Raw genomic sequence first — 15343 nt, forward strand, 5'->3', positions numbered from 1 at the left:
GGATGGACATGGTCATCAACAATACTCAGGTAGGCTGTGGTGTTGACACGATGCTCAATTGGTACTAATAGGCCCAAAGTGTGCCAAGAAAATATCCCCCACACCATTACAACACAACCACCAGCCTGAACCGTTGATACAAGGCAGGATGGATCCATGCGTTCATGTTGTTGACGCCAAATTCTGACCCTACCATCTGAATGTCGCAGCAGAAATCGAGACTCATCAGACCAGGCAACGTTTTTCCAATCTTCTATTGTCCAATTTTGGTGAGCCTGTACAAATTGTAGCCTCAGTTTCCTGTTCTTAGCGGTCAGGAGTGGCACCTGGTGTGGTCTTCTTTCGGACCATTCTCTGTAAACCCTAGAGATGGTTGTGCATGAAAATCCCAGTAGTTCAGCAGTTTCTGAAATACTCAGACCAGCCCGTCTTGCACCAACAACCATGCCACGTTCAAAGTCACTTAAATCACTTTTCTTCCCCATTCTGACGCTCGGTTTGAACTGCAGCAGATCGTCTTGACCATGTCTACATGCCTAAATGCATTGAGTTGCTGCCATGTGATTGGCTGATTAGAAATTTGCGTTGGACAGGTGTACCTAATAAAGTGGTACACCTGTATATATATATTTATATATATATACATATATAAATAAAACCTTCAGTTTTCTGGAAAGATGCTCCATTATATTTTGGAGTGTGCTTGTAGAGATTTGTGCTCATTCAGCCAGGGCATTAATGATGTAATAGTCATATTGGGGTGCAATCAGCAATCAGTGCTCCTATTCATCCCAAAGGTGTTCAATGGGGTTGATGTCAAAGCAGACCACTCAAGATCTTCCACTCCAACTCATGAAAACCTTATCTTTAAGAAGCTCACATGCACAAGGGCATAGTCATGCTAGTCCAAGTAAAGGGGAAATTTAATCCTACCACATCCAAATACCTCCTATACAATTGTGTGCTTCCAACTTTGTGGCAAATATTTTGGGGAAGGACCACATTTGGCTCGAAAAGTCAGAAATCCCAGTACTTTTGTCCATATAGTTTATGTGGACACCTGACCATAATACTAATATATGCTTGCTGAAACTCCAAACGTAGTCCCTTTACTCTTCTTTCTACGGAATTTTGGCTGTGGGAATTTGTGCTCATTCAGCCACAAGAACTTAAGTAAATGTAGACGCTGATGTTAAGTGAGGAGGCCTAGGGGTGCAGTCAGCATTCCAGTTCATCTCCTCAGTAAAGAGATTTTATAATGTATATATTTCACAAGATTTTATTAGATGCAACACAACACAGCATTGCACACTATATACTGAAATAACTGCCCACAGAGTTCTATTTAGAAACCATTATAGGGATTTGACCAGTGTCACTATAACCAAATTCCATCATTTAGCAGAATTACTGAGCACAGCACAAACATTTCAATAAACATATTCAATGTGTGTTTGTGCTTCTTTCAGGACACAAAAAGTTGAACTGTTTGGCATTTATCAACTTTTAATACAATATTATGAATATATAGCAAATCATGAGTTTGCATTGATAAGCAGATCAAGGGTAAACAGAGTATACCGTTAGGGCAGTTGATGGTACCGATATTGGATTTGCGCTCGCTCTTGTCGTGTCTGGAATGCTGCAGGTCTGCAGTGCTGTTCTTCTCGTCTGCCTGCTCGGCCTTCCCGAGCTCCAGAGGATTTACGCCCACCTGCAGCTGACTCGTGTACTTCTCATGCTGACACCCAGAAAACACAAAACCAGCTCATTTAAGCGCATGGCATTGTGCTTCGTATGAAATTGGAAAAACAAAGGCACACACAAGCACTCCTCCCTAAACATGATCTAGAACTACAGGAAGTGAAGTAAACTGGATTGACAACAAGCAGCATTTAGCAATTACACAAACATATTGGTACATCATGCACTTACATACCTTAAGAGCCTCCTCTGGGACTTTGTGTTGACTTCGCTCCATGATATAAACATGAGAATGTGAGGAGAGTTAAGGTATTGCTCGGTCATATGAAGTCCACAGCATGTGTCAGCAAAGTACAGCACTCACGCATAACTTTAAATTAAAAACATAAGCATTTTTATATGACACTGTGTATATCATGACTTTTACAGAATAAAGCTGTCTTGCTAAATTTTGTCCTTTACTGTGCAGCATATTAAATCTGCCTCATTAACAAGAAAGGTGCTACACTTGCGATTGTCAAAACAGAATTTCTTGCATGCGCAATCTTTTTTTTCCCCCCAAACATAGCATACAACCACATGAAGGGATGTTATTAGTTTAGCATTAAAATAATATAAAAGAGAAGCTTAATGTTAGAAAAAAAACGAATCTTTCTGGGTGAGAGCAGCTGCAAAAGGATATCATATCCAAAGCGAACAACGTCCGAGAGCTTCAGGGTGATGTAGGTCTGGTCAGGAATGCGAAGATCGTTCACAAATGTCTGCAGAACAGAAAGGGAAAGAGAACACGTGCACAAAGATGTGAAATAAACGCATGTTTGGTTTACATGTTCGGTCACTGATAGTTTGTGTGAATTCACAGTGTGTGAAAAACAAATTGGCTGATTTTTTTATTTACTTGACAACGAATGTGTAGACATGCAGGAATCAGATGTAACAGTAACAGTAGGTGAGGTAATAATGAAGCCTTGGCAGGTTTCATGCATGCTAGACGTTGGGGTGTGTAAAAATTGATAGAGATGCCTCAGGACCTTTTCAGTGAAAGTTTAATCATCAAGGTGTTAATAGCAATGTGTCAGTTAAAAAATGTCAGTCAGAAGAAAATAAATGCAAATCAAAAAGCTCAATGTCTACTGCTGACTGGAAAGCTAGAAAGAAACCTTCAGCTGCTTACTACTGTGTCTTTTATAAAAAGGTTTGCATGATGTTTTACTCTTAAAAGTAGAAAAAAATTTGTTTATATAAAATTTATATATATATTTTTTTATATTTACACAAACACACACACAATATGGCCATAAATAGTGGGACACCTGACTTTTTTAGCGTAAAACAAACTTGGAGGCAGCCAATTTTCTAGGATGCCTAGATTTATTTTTCATTAAATTGTTTTTCAATTATTGCAGGTGCTAAAAGACGTTAAAATCAACTTTATTTCTACCACCTACTAATCACTCAGCACTGATCAATCAATCATGAGCTACTTCAGGCACATAGATAAAATACTGCGTACAACGTTTCTGAAGTAACGAGTAACACTGTTAAACAAATCACTAACACTGGCCACATACAGATAGCTCGTCTGTGTTTTTTTTTAGCAGCTCTGAGGTCAGGCAGGTTCAACAACCAGATAACGGGAAAAAAAAAAAAAATATATTACTGACTTTCCAAGCTGAACTTGGAATTTAGGTTTAAATGTAATGTGCTTTATGCACCTTGAAGCTGCTCTCTTGCAAATCTCATCAACTGACTGTCAGTGATTTGATCATTGATGAGGTCGATGTTGTTCGAACAACCAATGTTTTTCCTTGCCAGACTAATTATTGCAGGAGTAATAGATTATGGGGCAAACAATAACAAAACCTGATGGATAGTTAGACAGAACAAATTTGTTTTATTCATATACATTAGGTGGAATAGTTTCAGTTTACTAGCATCCAGGGTTGGTTTTATTATTTGCTCACTGTAATAGAATTATTTTCATTATCTGCACAATGAAAATAAAGTGGAAGCAGAACAGGAATAATATGAAGAAGAAATAGAAGGAAGGAGGATATGAAGGAGAAGAAAAGAAAGAATATGAAGAATGGAAGGATAAAGTGATTGTACTGCAATCACCTCACATCTAAGCAATGGTTCAATGTTTTGCTGAAAATGATGATCCACTGCAAACTCACCCCGTTAAGACTGCCCAGGTCTTTAACAAGGTGCTCGTCTGTGGTCGGGTCGTAGTTGATTACAGCATGCTGCTTGTCCACACTACGAGACTATAAAACAAAACATGCCACACACAACGCTTAGCAACTTGAAAACAAGTAAGAAATTACATTCTACAGTGGGGGAAAGAATTATTTGATCCCCTGTTGATTTTGTATAAATGTAACCCCTCAAAACAGTCTAGAATTCATATGGTAGGTTTATTTTAACAGAGAGAGGAAAACATTTGATTTGATCCTCTACCAACCAGCAAGAACCCTGACCACCACACACCAAAATTACTCCCGTACCATTAAGAAAGTGCTCCTAATATCAACTCGTTATGTGTATAAAAGTCACCAGTCACAGAATCGACCTCTTCAATTCAAACCTCTTCACCACAATGGGCAAAAGACCTGTCAAAGGACGTCAGGGACGAGATTGTAGACCTGCACAAAGCTGGAATGTGGTAGGAGTTTTTTTCTCAAAGAGACTAATTTGGGTCTGTGGGAGTCAGAATTAGTTTTATGCATTTATTTTTTATATTCTCTTTCTGTTAAAATAAACCTATTATCAAAATTCTTGATTGTTTATTTCTTTGTAAGATCAAATCATAATTTCCCCAACTATATATATTTACTATACAGACTATACAAGCTTGTGGACACCTGACCATAAGATTTTAATGTGATTATTTAACCCTTCATTCCACATTTAATCCTTACTTGCTGTTATAATACCTTCCACTCTTCAGGAAAGTCTTGGGGGTGTGCTTTTAGAGTTTTGTGCTCATTAATAAACAGTTAGTAAAGTCCAGAATTTTTTGTGCCTTCAACTTTGTGGTAACATTCCAGATTTAGTCCTGCTTTTGTAGTTACTGTAACCTCCATTCTTCTGGGAAGGCTTTTCACTAAATGTTAGAGAGTGGCTGTGGGGATTTGTGATCATTTAGTCACAACAGCATTAGAGGTCAAGCACTGGTGTTGAGCAAGTTCTGATGTTCCAGTTCATCCCAAAGCTTGAACTAAGGTTGAGGTCAGGGCTTCTGTGAGAGCCATTTAAGATCTTGAGCCTCGGCACACCACATCCTCATGAATCCCTTTTGTAATTGTCAAATCTTAAAACATGCTAGAAAAGTATTCCAAATTAATAGTAACAAATTGAAGAAGAACCACATTGTTGAAAAAAATAATAAAGTGTAGCAGAGCCAGTAAATGTAAAATTAAGAACTGGTATCAGCTATAGATAGATATTTGTATAGAGAGAGACTTTACTGATCCCAATGTAAAGTGCAGGACTAAACTAGCAGTATTCACATATAACCATAAATACAGCAAAAACAGACCAGAACAAACCACTAAAAAAAAATCTAGTGGAACTCTATGGAGGCTGGTTGGTGAGGGTTCTTATCTTTATACACAACACAGTGTAAACAGACTTGTATACACGGCATATTTGATTTTGTGCAAAAAAAATTTAGCAGCTCGAGCTTTCTGAACACACATCACCACCACCTCTGTAGCAGATCCTCTGTTGCAACGCATTCATTCATATCCACTCGTACGTTATTTTCAGACCAGAAACTAAAGAGGCTATAGAGCTAGTTACATCAGAAACGAGAGTTTTCATTACCTCGCTCTTGTCTAATTGGCCAAATGACATCAAGGCTTGATTACAGCAAGCCAAAAAAAAGGTCGACAATGAAAACAGAATGCTTGAAGACGAGTGTTTATTTTGCTGTCGCTTATCTGTCCAGAGTTTGTGGTGTAGGTCAAAGGGTCAATCTGGAAGTGCTTTCACAGGTCATGCTTGTTGCTTTTCCAGATAATTTTATGCAACCTTTACATAAAATGATACATACACCACTCCATTATCTATGTGTAGCAAAAACAAACAAAAATTTAACCCAGCAGGTGATTACACAAAACCAGAAACCATTTATGAGTAAATCAAAATCAATTTCTTATTGAATTTGCAACAAAGGGATCAAACTCTCAGCAAATATCTAAAGGAGAGCACAACTACAGACAGGCTTTTATTCGCGTTATCTTTCATATCCTTATCTTCCACACATCAGGGGGAAGCTGCGCTCTTTAGCCAAACTCATTTGCTGCCTCGTTAGAGCTCATCAAAGACGCCTCTGTGAGTTTGAATCCAAAGCCAGGGAAGAACTCCGAGCACTGAAACATCCTCAAATTTCTGCTACTCGCTTATTGTCCTGCACTTTAAAAAGCAGAACAAGGCAATGAATAGAAGCTTTCTGGCATTTAGTGCTGCCCTACATTGTATTGTGCTTCCACTGCGGTTTCTCTTTACAAATACTCCAGATTTATCAAGCTGTGAGCACACACTCCTGAGCACACACACTTTTTAATCCAATCTACAGGTTTTTCAGTAGGATTTAAATCTGGACTCCACAACATGATCTATTTGAATTTGTGTTTTTAATCATCGGAAATATTTCTCTCTATTCAGCTGCCAAACTGTAGGTTTTGTGCCAAAAACAGTTTGGCATTAAGAGCTATCCGTGTTTTTCTCTTTTTTGACTAAAGCAAAAGTCCCAGTTGCAGCTTAATGGCATAATTCATAAGTCTTTGGGTAGTAGTCTTGGGGTCTCCCCCCCCTACACCATACATATCTTTTTTAATTATATCCTGAAAGTTCTACCTTGTTCTCATCAAACCACAATACATAATTTGGGATGAAATTTTTTAAGAAATGGCTTCTAGCCATCCTAACCCAGATCTGTGAGGAATTGTTGTCATATGCAATAGTGATCAGATCTTGCTAATGCTTCCGTTCTTTTAATGTTGCTGTAGGTCTTCAAGCAGCTGCCAGAATAAGATTTTGTTGTTGCTCAGAGGGATATCTTGTTCTTGGTAATGTCACTGTGTTGCCTTGTTATCACGTGATGATCTAAAGAAACGTTTAGGAATTGCTTTTGTACCCTTCTACCAAGCGATACCTGTTGAGAACGAGATCCTGCATAATACTTTCCAAGTTAGTTTGGTGCAGATGATGTAATTTTTATTTTTTATTATTCTAAAACGATTCATTTTGGTTTCAGGGATGTGTTTAACCTGAAAAAGATAAGGTAAACTATTTCCTTTTTAAATAGCCACAGTATGCCAGCATATCTGAAAAAGTGCAGCGACTTACCTAGAGCCTAAACAATCCTCAATCGAGAAGTTCCAGACCGCTCATTAAAAACAAACAGGAGCTTCATGTTTCAGATCTCTGAACCACAGTTGCTATTAGAGTTTTAGATGCATTGTTTCCTATGTTGACATTGTTCAGCACAATCGAAAGCTTATGGTTAGGAGGCATGATACGAACAAACGAGTGACTGAGCATTTATGCAAAAAGATCACAGGCTGAGAGTTGAGGTTTTTGTATTATTGAGATCATGAATGCAGACGTAATGGGATGGGTTTTTATTTTATTCAGCTAAACCTATGTGGTGAAGAAAGCATTATAAACTAACCGCAGAAAAAAGTGAAATGAATAAACAGTTTAAAAGCCAGAGCGGTTTCCAGTGGCCTACATAGACAAGGGAAAAGAAGAGGGGTTGAGGGAGGGAGGGAAGGAGGAAGGAGAGAGAGAGAGAGAGAGAGAGAGAGAGAGAGAGAGAGAGAGAGCGAGCGAGAGAGTTGCAAATCGCTGCTATCAGGCCACTGCAGTAAAAATGCTGACATGCTGGAAGTTCTGCTCAATGTTTATGAATAATGAAGCGCAATCACAACCTCCAGGACGAACATCAGACAAACCTTATAATTAAACAGACAAAACATTTTTCAAAGTATTTTAACCCAATACAATTATACATTTTTAAGTATGAAAATGATCTGGTACATCAGTCAGCAAGTCTTGCTGTACACAAATCTACTAAACCAAGTTGTGTCCTAAAAACGTGTGTGTGTGTCACTTTTTCTGTGGCGCCAGATAACCTACAATGGATACAGTCAAGACAAGCATCATGATAACTTGCTCTGCAGTGCTTTTGGATTTGAGAGGCACTGAATGAGTGATGTCATTATAACTCAGGGACACAGGCTTTTTGTTTGTTCACAGAATGAGAATAAAACCAGCCATTTCGATTAAGTTTTTTTTTTACTGTGCCAATTATTGTTATTTTTTGTTTCGCAAACTTATATGTCGTCCCACTCTGACATACATATGGACAAAAGTTTGCGGACACCTGACCTTCTTCAACCTTTTCATTTTGACAGCCGGCGATTCATTGTCAGGTTTCAAACACAATTTCTATCCATGAATTATCCTCACGTGTAAACTTTCACGTTCTCTGGCAGACTCTAAACTAAAAAAAACTGCAGGAAAGCACTCATTTTTTCAGTCTGAGGGCATTTATCTGTTTAACAAATCTCAATTGAGTATTATTTACAGATTTGCTTCATTTATCACATACATAAGGCTTTCTGCTGCCAAACTTTCCATTTAGAGTACAGACTCGTTTTTTGAGGTTTGGATGAACAAGAGTAAAGATGACAAGGTGAGGAGACTGATCACTTTACTCAATAATCAATATAATGGCTTTGATAATGGTGAGGTACACCAATAACTACTGCTCTGATTCACAAGGGTCACCAGACGTTAGGGATGTAAACAAAAAGGAAAATAAGAGGGGTTGAGGAAGGGAGGGAAGGAGAGAGAGAGAGAGAGAGAGAGAGAGAGAGAGAGAGAGAGAGAGCGAGAGAGAGAGAAAAAAATCAATACCTGTATTGCATCAACGATATTTTGTTTGCGGATACTGCATCGATTCTTAAAAATGCATAATCGATATATAAAAAAATTCATAAAAGATTCACTGCAGTCGATTTGTTTTTGAGTTTAAATCCCGACTGCTAGATAGAGAGCAGTCTTCTTATCTCTGAACTTAAACAGTGACAGGAAGTACTAGCATGAAGACGAACATCCGCACCGGCGCTGCCACACACTTATGACCAGACTACAGTTAGCAGTCTGATCCTGCTTCTACTGCCTGTTCTATCCTCATGGCAATACTACTAATATAATACAGTAATCATCATCAATCCCAGTTTGGTGTCTTTAATGACTATGTGCATATGTTTCAAATCTATTTTTTTTAAATGACTATGTTAGGTAGCATGATATGTGTTCATGTATTGCAGTACACTTGATGCCACTGTTTCATGGTATGGGCAGGTTTAAGTGGCTCGGGTTAGCAGTGTTATTTTAATGCAGATCTCACTGTGTTCAGGTTAAATAACATATTTTTTTTGCTGAGGTTTGCATATGATCGTATGAGTGTGTGTGTGTGTGTGTGTGTGTGTGTGTGTGTGTGTGTCACCTGCAGCATCAGCTCGCAGTCCTCCCGGCCAACGAAGATCATCTCTCGAGGCAAACGGTGACGTGTGCCTGAGCTGCTCACCAGAAACCATGAGGTCACACTCATCTTCACACACTGAATCAAATGCTATTTGGCATCCTACACAGCAAAGACAAATAGTTAGAGAAAACGTTTACAAACACTTCATTACAATTACTACAAAAACAAAAACTCTCTCCGCTCTTAAACTCTCAAAGTCATTCAAGTGCTCTCTCTGTAAAAGTCAATCCAGTCTCTTAATCAAAAAGAAATAATAAACGATAAAGTGAAGATGATTACCATGAAGTCTGTATGACTTAAAGCAAATAAAAACTATTGATCTTGCTCTGACCCCCTGCCGAACCACAGGCCAATCAAACTGGTAGCAGGTCATTTTCCGGTTTCTTTATTAAGCTACATTCACATGTGCAGCAACTCGACGACAGAGCAACAGAGACATTTAGAATGGAATCAAAAGTGATGACTTTCTGCATTGGTGAAAAGATGTGACTATTTTCAAGAACTATAAGGATGGACTTGGACTGTAATTAATATCAACAGTCAGCTACAATGGCTTAGGACTTTAGTTTGCATGAAGAGTTCTGCATTTAAACGCTCATCCCTGAACAGTACACCTTAACAATGACGAAACTATAATGAAGGGACATTAAGTGCCACCCAGATGATAATGGGTTTGCTTTTGAGTCTCTGGTCCTCCCAAGGTTTCTTCTTCATACCGTCTTTCGCCACTGGCTCACTCATTAGGAATAAACGGTATAAAATGCAAACTTATAGGCACCGAACTTATACTTTATAACCCCTTTATCTCTGTGAAGCTGCTCTGGGACAATGTCCATTATTAAAAGGGCTCTACAAATAAAACTGAATTGAACTGATGTGGTCATGTCCAATAATGTGGGCTTATCACATGACCTCAGCTGGGCATGTCCAGTGGACATGTCCCCCTACCTGTTGCGATAGTAATGTTTATCAGTGGTCCGCACAACAATCATATCCACCCTACAATCTTAACTCCTGTCAGTAGTCGCTGTACCAGATCACCCCAAATTTGCATAAAGTCACTGGACACGCCTACATCTGGTCACCAATGGTAACTGTCACTCATGTCACCAGAAGTGGGCAGCGATCATTCAATTGATGATCTGCATTTCTTTCTCATTAAAAATGTTTACGATTTTCTGATTCTCTTATTGCCCTAATAGATACATAAACAGACCACTTTATTAATCCCTGAGGGTAATTACTTATAATTCAATAAATAAGCAGTGGATATACAGCAGCACTTTCCAGCTGCTGAACAGGGTAAACTTTTCCAGCAGGTTTAGCAAACTAAATAACTTTTAGCACATATAAAAATATATATATATTCAGTTTCCTAATGAACCTACATGTAATCCAGACCTAAAAATAAACCCCAAGTACAATCTTAGATTTTTATCAGCAGTCACATTCATACCCAGTGTCCTGCTGCAGTCGCAGGCTGTGTCCTAAACCGCACACTGCTGCACTTAAACACTTATAAACTCTCATTCGGCACAGGTGAGTGACGTCACCGCCCTCTACACTATTTAGTGTTGAGTTCTAGGGTTTAGAACGACGCGGACTTGTCCTGTGAGTGCGCGAGCGTGAGAACATCCTGCTTTCCTATTTGATTATCTGCTCTAAATCCACAGGAAGTCACTCCGAGTCTGTTCTTTTATTTATTAAACGAGCATAAGCGACATTTTGTTGAAAATAAACAAATGAAATTTAATGTGTTCATATAAATTAAAGTGGAGTATAAGGGACGGCTCGCGGACACTGCTAGCGAAACTTAGCTTTCCGAAACTGATCACACTACACTTTCTTCCTGCTCGTCCTTCATCCTGTTCACGTGTCCAAGGCGAGATTAACGTGTCCACATGTTTAATACTCACCCAAACTGAACTTTCAGGGAGGAGGGAGAGTGTGTTGTTCCCCGCGTTCAGCAACAGGAAATGAACAAACGCGTTTCCAAGTCCGAAACTCCGAGTGTGACTTTAACATTCCCACAAAACAGCATCAACAACAACCGCTCTGACACTCAGCTCTCATTTATACTCTTCTTCCTCCAACACTAAGCTCGTGTTCTTTGGTCAAATGAAAGAAATAAACGTACAACCCAAGAGCCGTTGTCATCCAGGTGGATTAAACACACACACACACCCTTCCCAGACAGGAGAGCAGCGAGTTCTCCCAGCTCCACCACGCAGACTTCTAAGGTTGCCAGGTTTCTCTAAAATCCAACACCAACCTGTAGCTTTATAAAATATTGTAAAAGTCAGAAATACGAATTATTTATGAAATTATAAAATCTTACTGATTAATTACAGTTTACAACTATTCTAAACTGAATATTGTAAATACAGTAATGTTTTGTGAAGACTAAGGTCAGTGTGGTCATTCGGCAGCATTGTGATGTTATTCTTAAAAAAGAAAAAACAAAGGGTATTAAGATATAAACAGTAACATTCAATTTAATTCAAATACAAATTTTATTTTATAAACAATGGATATTCTTCCAAAGCAGCTTTATTGAGATAAATTGGTTATAAATTATGATATTCTATGTTAGTGCCTATAATTTAGTGCCTATATTTTGACTTTTCTTTATATATTATATATATTTGCACATTTCTTTTTCTTTGCTGCTGTAACACAGAAATATCTTATCTATCTTAAGTTTGTCTGTAATGAGTAAGCCAGTTGCAAAACCCCCTGAGATGGTATGATAAAGAAACCTTTAGAGGAACCAGACTCAAAAGGGAAACCATCCTCATCTGGGTGGCACCAAATGTCCAGTCATTGAAGTTCCATCATTGTTTAGTTTTAAATGGTCATCGTGTACTGTTCAGTGATGGCTGCTTAAATGCAGAACTGTTTGTGCATACTGCAGTCCTATTATATCAGCCACTGTAGCAGACTTTTGATATTAATTACAGTCCATATCCATCCTCATACTTTTCATCTTGCTCATTACTTTAATGGATCTTCAGGTTGTTCATGTGGAACCATCCTCAGATGTACAGAGTGTTCTCCAAATGAAGAGAACTCCATCCAGAGGTGGAGCAGCAGGATGAATCAGGCAGATACAAAAAAGAAAAGAGGGGGAAAAGATCCCTGGTGGCTGGTACCTCAGGAGCATGTTTAACTCGACAGAGAAAGAAAGAGAGAAAGAAAGAAAGAAAGAAAGAAAGAAAGAAAGAAAGAAAGAGAGAAAGAAAGAGAGAGAGAATGAATACAGGGGTGACAGGGAGAGTAAAATAAGGATTTTTAAAACAAGCAATATATTTTTCTAAATTAGGATTTTATCCTTATTGTTACATAGTTAAAGAGCGAGCCAGAAGGTAATACAGACTGAGGGATCTCTGGGATAAGAACCAGCCCACCATACTACTGTCAACAAACCAGTCAACTGATGTAAATGTACCTACTAACTCCTTCCTTTAGCCTTTTTATTGACAAATATATCTTATACAAATATAAACTATACAATTATTATTATTATTATTATTATTATTATTATTATTATTATTTTTATTATTATTATTGTTATTGTCATTGTTGTTATTGTTGCTGTTAGGATGGAAACATGGTTGCTTAATGTTAAGCAGTTTTGCCCCATACTTCAAGAGTTTTGGTTTACAATCCCACCTTGGATTAAGTATGTTATTTTCCTTAAGATCCCATCCTAATTGCATGATTTGAAATAAAAATAGAGAGCATCTTCAAAATAGAAGTTAGCACAAAAGCACATTGTTAGCAGGAACCAACAAAAACAAAGTGGAAAAACGTTTACCAAAGAAATTGCCACATTTGATAGGATTGTTACATCTATTATTATTATTATTATTATTATTATTATTATTATTATATTTATTTTTTAATGCAATTGCAATGATTATATATAGAAAATGATTACCGGTTCAAAATACAAATTTCTTCATTGTCAGTAAACTGCATTAATCACTTTAATTCTGCGCAATTTGGCAACCTTGTTTTCCACCTTGACAGGTTGCGACTGATGACGCAATCGAAAAAGACTGAAGTACATGTGGGGCTGAAAGCAGGAAAAGCCAGATCTATTCATTATACATAGGCCATGTAATGGTTTCTGATTTGTCCACTGATTCATGTCAATCTATAAGCAACAAGAAGCAGATAATGACCTTTGACCGTGTGGAAATTTATAGGAAGTAATAACAATGGCATGAACAACTGATATAAAAACTATACAAGAGACAGTTTTTTGTTTGTTTTTGTCTTGCATTACATTTTTGTCCTATTGTCTAAAGCCATGATCCATAACCATGAGGAAGGTCTACTTACAATAACAGAACAGAGAAGAGCCTTGAAGTATACTTACCTCTCATTCTGAGAGAAGGTGGGATTAATGTCCTTGCTACAGTCCCTACTCTGACCAGAAATCACTATATCATCCGCAAACATCATAGTTCATGGAGACGCCTGTCTGACCTCATCCATCAACCTGTCCATCACCACTGCAAACAGGAAAGGGCTCAGAGCCGATCCTTAATGCAGTCTAACCTCCACCTTGAACCAGTCTGTAGTTTCTACTGCACACGTCACTGCTGTCACACTGTCCTCATACATGTCCTGCACCACCCTCACCGATCGGTTTGAATTTCTCTTTCGTGATTCGCATATTTGATTTGGCACGTGTTTTACGCTGGATGCCCTTCCTAACGCAATCCTCCCCATTTATCCGGGCTTGGAAACGGCACTAAGAGTACACTGGCTTGTGCAACCCTAATGGCTGGGTTTAATAATAAATAGGTAATCAAATTTGAATGTATATGTTAGTGCCTAAAAGTTTATCACTAAAATAGAGTTAAATATAAATATAAGCACCACAATCACATCTTAATGCCAGTGTATCATGCTTATTTTAAATAAGCATAAACATTTTTAGACTGAATGTAAATCTTAATTTGGATTGCATGAAGATCCATTCATGCCCTAGTAATAGACAGTACAGTGGTGTTAAAAAGGGTTTGCCCCTTTTCGAGGGTTTTTATTATTTTGGTAAAAAACTAAATCCAAAACTACATGGCCCTGTGTGAAAAAGTGTTTGCCCCTAAACCTAATAACTGGTTGGGCCACACTTAGTAGCAACAACTGCAATCAAGCATTTGCGATAACCTGCAATGAGTCTATTACAGCGCTGTGGAGGAATTTTGCTCCACTCATCTATGCAGAATTGTTGTAAATCAGGGTTTTCGAGCATGAACCGCCTTTTTAAGGTCATGCCACAGCATCTCAATAGGATTCAGGTCAGGACTTTGACTAGGCCACTCCAAAGTCTTCATTTTGTTTTTCTTCAGCCATTCAGGTGGACTTGCTGGTGTGTTTTGGATCATTGTACTGCTGCAATACCCAAGTTCGCTTCAGCTTCAGGTCACAAACAGATGGCCGGACATTCTCCCTCAGGATTTTTTGAGAAACAGCAGAATTTATAGTTCCATTTATCACAGCAAGTCTTTCAGGTTCTGAAGCAGCAAAACAGCCCCAGACCATCACACTACCACCACCATATTTCACTGTTGGTATGATGTTCTTTTTCTGAAATGTGGTGTTACTTTTACACCAGACGTAATGGGACAAACACCTTCCAAAAAGTTCAGCTTTTTTCTCGTCAGTGCAAGGAGTATTTTCCCAAAAGTCTTGGGGCTCATTAAAATATTTTCTGGCAAAACTGAGATGAGCCTTTATGTTCTTTTTGCTCAGCAGTGTTTTTTGTCTTGGAACTCTGCCATGCAGACCATTTATGCCCAGTCTCTTTCTTACAGTGGAGTCATGAACACTGACCGTGACTGAAGCAAGTGAGGCCTGGGGTTCTTTGGATGTTGTTGTGGGGTCTTTTGTGACCTCTTGTATGAGTCGTTGCTGTGCTCTTGGGGTAATTTTGGTTGGCCGGTCACTCCTAGGAAGGTTCTTCACTGTTCCATGTTTTTGCTATTTGTGAATAATAGCTCTCACTGTGGTTCACTGGAGTCTCGAAGCTTCAGAAATGCCTTTATAACCTTTTCCAGACTA

At 38.4% G+C, this 15343-nt stretch overlaps 1 protein-coding gene across 3 annotated transcripts in view; it reads right to left on the reverse strand.

Annotated features, from left to right (window-relative positions):
• cep170ba (centrosomal protein 170Ba) overlaps positions 1-11477 on the reverse strand; it is a 30734-nt gene extending 19257 nt beyond the window's left edge. For all 3 annotated transcript variants that reach the window (XM_046855369.1, XM_046855368.1, XM_046855367.1), the window contains exons 1-6: positions 11185-11477; positions 9230-9367; positions 3882-3971; positions 2387-2465; positions 1940-1998; positions 1582-1741 (exon numbers count right to left, since the gene is read on the reverse strand). In XM_046855369.1, the coding sequence (XP_046711325.1) occupies positions 1582-1741; positions 1940-1998; positions 2387-2465; positions 3882-3971; positions 9230-9334 (493 nt within the window). In that variant the 5' untranslated portion in view covers positions 9335-9367; positions 11185-11477. The remainder of the gene's footprint in view (positions 1-1581; positions 1742-1939; positions 1999-2386; positions 2466-3881; positions 3972-9229; positions 9368-11184) is intronic.
• Between the last annotated feature and the right edge of the window lie 3866 nt (positions 11478-15343).

Source organism: Silurus meridionalis, chromosome 8 (assembly GCF_014805685.1).
Source record: "Silurus meridionalis isolate SWU-2019-XX chromosome 8, ASM1480568v1, whole genome shotgun sequence".
Classification (NCBI taxonomy): Eukaryota; Metazoa; Chordata; class Actinopteri; order Siluriformes; family Siluridae; genus Silurus; species Silurus meridionalis.